Source organism: Mastacembelus armatus, chromosome 21, assembly GCF_900324485.2.
Source record: "Mastacembelus armatus chromosome 21, fMasArm1.2, whole genome shotgun sequence".
Taxonomy (NCBI): Eukaryota; Metazoa; Chordata; class Actinopteri; order Synbranchiformes; family Mastacembelidae; genus Mastacembelus; species Mastacembelus armatus.
The window spans coordinates 27,826,291-27,830,487 of NC_046653.1; the positions used below are offsets into that span (position 1 = coordinate 27,826,291).

Sequence of the window (4,197 nt, forward strand, 5' to 3'; positions counted from 1 at the left end):
TAACAAATAAACACTGTTGTCTGAAAAACACAATCATGTATAAACTTGCTGCTCACATATTATTGTAGCCCAGTTTGTGCTGATTACAGTGTTATCAGACTTTAGACATTAATATGTTTAAAAGCAACTGAAAAAAAACCCCACAAATGTCAGGGCATGTCAAAACTTGTTCAGGGCCCCAAAACACCTTCAGACCCCAGAGAGTTAAAGAAGACACTTCAAGCTTTCTATATACATATTTCTCATGCATTTGGGGCAAGTATTTGCTGAGATTCAGGTGGTTTTATTTGTATCTGTGACAGAGAAGACAGAGCGCACCCTGTCTGCTTTATTTATTTTACAAAAACTTGGTGTTTTCTTGTTATTATGAGTGTATACAGATAAAGTAGTCCCTTTACAAATTCGAATGCTATATTGCACTTATCTGTACAATCAAAATGGACAAAATTCTCTTCAGCATTATCAGGAGAAGATGCCACAAAATGTGCCGGTGCGTTCGTCAACCCCAGAGGGTTAAGGGAACAATGAATAACTTATCTAAATATTCAGGTAGTTAGCTATCTGGTGGCTTTTTCTTGAACTGGTTAGGCTGGAGACACATTACACGATTTCATGCCAAATTTTCTCCCTCCAGTGGTCGTAGGGCTCGGCCCAAATCAAGGTTTGTCGTCACAAATAATTTGCCTAAACAATCCTCAAGTGTGTGATGTCAGCACGATTGTTTGACTGCTCCTGATCAGGTCGGAGACTAGATTGTAATTATCAAACATGTTTGAATTATGATTCCTACTGACAATAGCTGATGAAAGCCAGCAGCCGGGAAAATATCAACCAGATGTTGCGTACGTTTATGTCTGATAAACATGGTAGCAAAACAAAACCAGCGCCAAAAGCGGCATTGATAAGACATGCTTTAAGAATTATCCCAACAACACGGGAGTCTTTTTAACATATTGTGCAAGACATACCATTACAGCATTGGACTGCCAAAGAAAAGGCGTTTGATCTCACGTTTGATCTCGTATTTCTGGAATTACTAACGTGAAATCATTACTACAAATGGCAGTTGTGTGGTCTCCCAGACTAGTTGAATTCTCTAGTGTGAGCGTTAAGATTAGTATGTTAAAAGTCACTTCAAACTCTGTTCTACCATGTTTTCAAAATCGGTGAAGTTTTTAAAAATGTCTAGTGTGTCCACAGCCTTATGGGCACGCAGAAATGCAGATGACTAAACATTACTATAAGTGATGAAATTGGATGAAAGTACTGAAATAGTTTCATGGCTTCTATACAAACGGTTTTAATGGCTGATAATAGGCCAAAACATTTTGAAACCATGAACCTACTATTACAAAGTCTCATTAGTATGATAAAATACCACTGACACATACAAAGGTCAAATAAAAAACACTACATTGAAATCAGCTTCAGGATTTCGACTTAGAGCTTGAATGTTAAACATTTAATAATAAATGTAGACATGTCTGACTAGGTAAGGTTCAACTTTGGATGACTTGGTTGTCAATGCTCTGTCATCATAAAGATTAATGAGTACGTTCTACTGTGGATCCTGAAGCCTTTGAATTGTGTAACAATGAAACATCTTGTTATGAATCTGCAGCAGCTGTTCACACTCAAGGCTCATTTTAATTACATCACAGTGTCTACAGCATGTTGGCCTCACGGGAGCCAGGCTTCAGTATCTGAAGAGTGACTATGTGTTTCATAGCTTTTCTAAACCAGGGGTAGAACAGGGCATAGATCAGAGGGTTCAGACCAGAGTTACTAAACATTAGGAAGCTCAGAAAGGCCTCGATTGCAGAACCGATTATGATGCTGCTCCCTTCCAGTGAGACACAATAATATGGAGAGTAGCAGAGCACAAACACAGCTACAACAATACCCAGAGTCCTGGCTGCTTTCAACTCAGACTTATTTATCATCCGAGTTCCTGAAAACTGGAGTTTGGCTGCAACGTGAGAGCGCATGGCACGAGCCTGAGACACCGCCACTATAAACACTCTCGTATACAGAATTATGATGACTGAGAAGGGAATAATAAAGGTGAAAACAAGGTCCACATCTCCTGCAAGCCTAATCACACACTCTCCATGACAAGATTTATATCTCCCTGGATGTTTCAGGTTGTCATATAAAATAAAAATAGTGTAGAGAAGAGAACAAGTCCAACACAAACAAATACCAATAGTAATTCCTCTTTCAGTGATTCTGGTCGGGTAACGCAGGGGGTCACAAATTGCCACATAACGGTCAATTGATATCAGCACCATGTTTCCTACAGAAGCAGAGATAACTGTAATAGGGAGCAAGAAATACAGAGAGCACATGAGGTCTCCCAGGACCCAGCAGGTCCACATTTCCATTGGCATCACCAAACCCATGATGAAGTCTGACATGGCCAGAGACAGAACGATGAGGTTTGTGGGGGAGTGGAGCTGCCTGCAACAAGAGGACATCATCTCTGTGTATCATCAACAGTATCATCAAAAACAGCAGCTGCTGTGCAACAAGATCAGGAAGAATCATTCAAAACCTCAGTCTATCAAAATACAAGGAGACTGAAGCCACTGCTGTGTGCTCAGATCAGGCTGGGAGTTTGGGAAATGATGTTCAGAAACTATTTCAAAGCCTGTGGGTTAGAGCAGCCTCTGTACACCTGAGAAAAAAGGAGACATTCAAGTCTGCACTTTGTCGTTCCACAAAAACACTGTGTGTCTAAACAAATGGGAGGTTCCACAAAAACACCTGTGAGAAAAATGGAATATCAAAGTACAGATTCAAAGTAGAAAACTACTTCCCACACTGTGTGGACACTGAAGTTACACATCCAAGCTTCACAAACAAATACTGGTCCAGATTTCAGCTGTAAAAACAGGGACATCATTCATACTTGTAACTTCAAGGTTTCACACAGCTCTGAGCTCGTTCTCAGATGGTTAGAAAATCACTTTTGTCTTTGTGTAACTGGACCATCAACATATTTCTATAAACATTTGGACATAACCAACAGTAATTCAGTATTTCAAAGCCTGTGGGTTAGAGCAGCCTCTGTTCACCTGAGAAACAAGGAGAAATCCAAGTTTGCAGATGTGGAGAAAAGATTTGTAGTTCTAAAAAAGAACTGAGAATGTCAAACACAATTTGTGCACAAATTAGATTTGACAGACTGTGAGAAATGTTGACATTCTCAGCTACTACAAGTCTTTTCCAACTGTATTTTTTACCAAAGCTCACACACAACACAAGCTCTGAAATGAATCCTGAACATCATTTCCCATGATCTGACTGATCAATCACAACATGAAATAATGCAGAGGTTTGTCAGTGCCTGTAGTGGGAGATGGAGATAATGACCAGCAGGTTGAGAACGGCAGTGAGCAGAGAGAAGAGGAACATCAGGCTGTAAACCAACACCTCCTCCGACTGAGGAAGTGGTGGCCTCCTGCAGGAGGTGTTGAGGAGCTCTGGGAAGCAGAGTTCAGCTTCTTCCATCATCAGAGGAGAAGCTGCAGAGCTCAGACAGCTTTCTGACCACAGCTCTGTCTGACAGCTCCTTTATCTCCTCTCCTGCCTTTCTCTCTGGTGGACACCAACTCCCTCGCTCTCTGAAACAACTCTTCATTGGCCAGAAGTTTGTTCCTCTTGTGTACCACCAGACTCTGCTGTGTCTAACAGTCCATCTGAGTTAAACCACTGACATTGGTAAATGTGTTTTCCTCTTCTTTTAGTTCTGTGTGCAGCCCAATACTCAGCTTTACCAAACCTCTGTCCACAGAGGTTAACTAAGCAGAGATGGAGCTGCTCAGTCTGGGTAAAGCCAACAAGACTAACTTCAGTCACCTCAAACTGTCCCTGTTATTTATTTTACATGTCAGTTTACCTCATTGTGTGAACCTGATGTATATTGACTTGGTTATAAACTCAGGAATGTCTCAGCAGCAGCAGTTTGGGAATGGCTGCTGGTTAACATGTCTATAAGATGAAATCACAGTATCTGTGCACAAATATAAAAAAACGACCTGATCTGAGCTGCATCAATATTCAAGCACAGTCAAACACATTCCCAGTGGGTTTTGCTTCTGGCAGGATCGCCCCTTGTCTCTGGTCCTGTTTTTGATTGTCATGGACAGGATCTCAAGGTGTTACTGTGCAGAGGAGCGTGTCCAACTTGGGGCC

General features: G+C 41.2%; 1 protein-coding gene across 1 annotated transcript; it reads right to left on the bottom strand.

Moving 5' to 3' along the window:
* Window positions 1-1,664: 1,664 nt before the first annotated feature.
* LOC113124042 (trace amine-associated receptor 13c-like) lies at window positions 1,665-3,516 on the bottom strand. Its single transcript, XM_026296505.1, has 2 exons — window positions 3,350-3,516; window positions 1,665-2,460 (listed from the first exon to the last, which is right to left on the bottom strand). The coding sequence occupies exons 1-2, from the start codon at window positions 3,514-3,516 to the stop codon at window positions 1,665-1,667; spliced, it is 963 nt and encodes a 320-aa protein (XP_026152290.1).
* Between the last annotated feature and the right edge of the window lie 681 nt (window positions 3,517-4,197).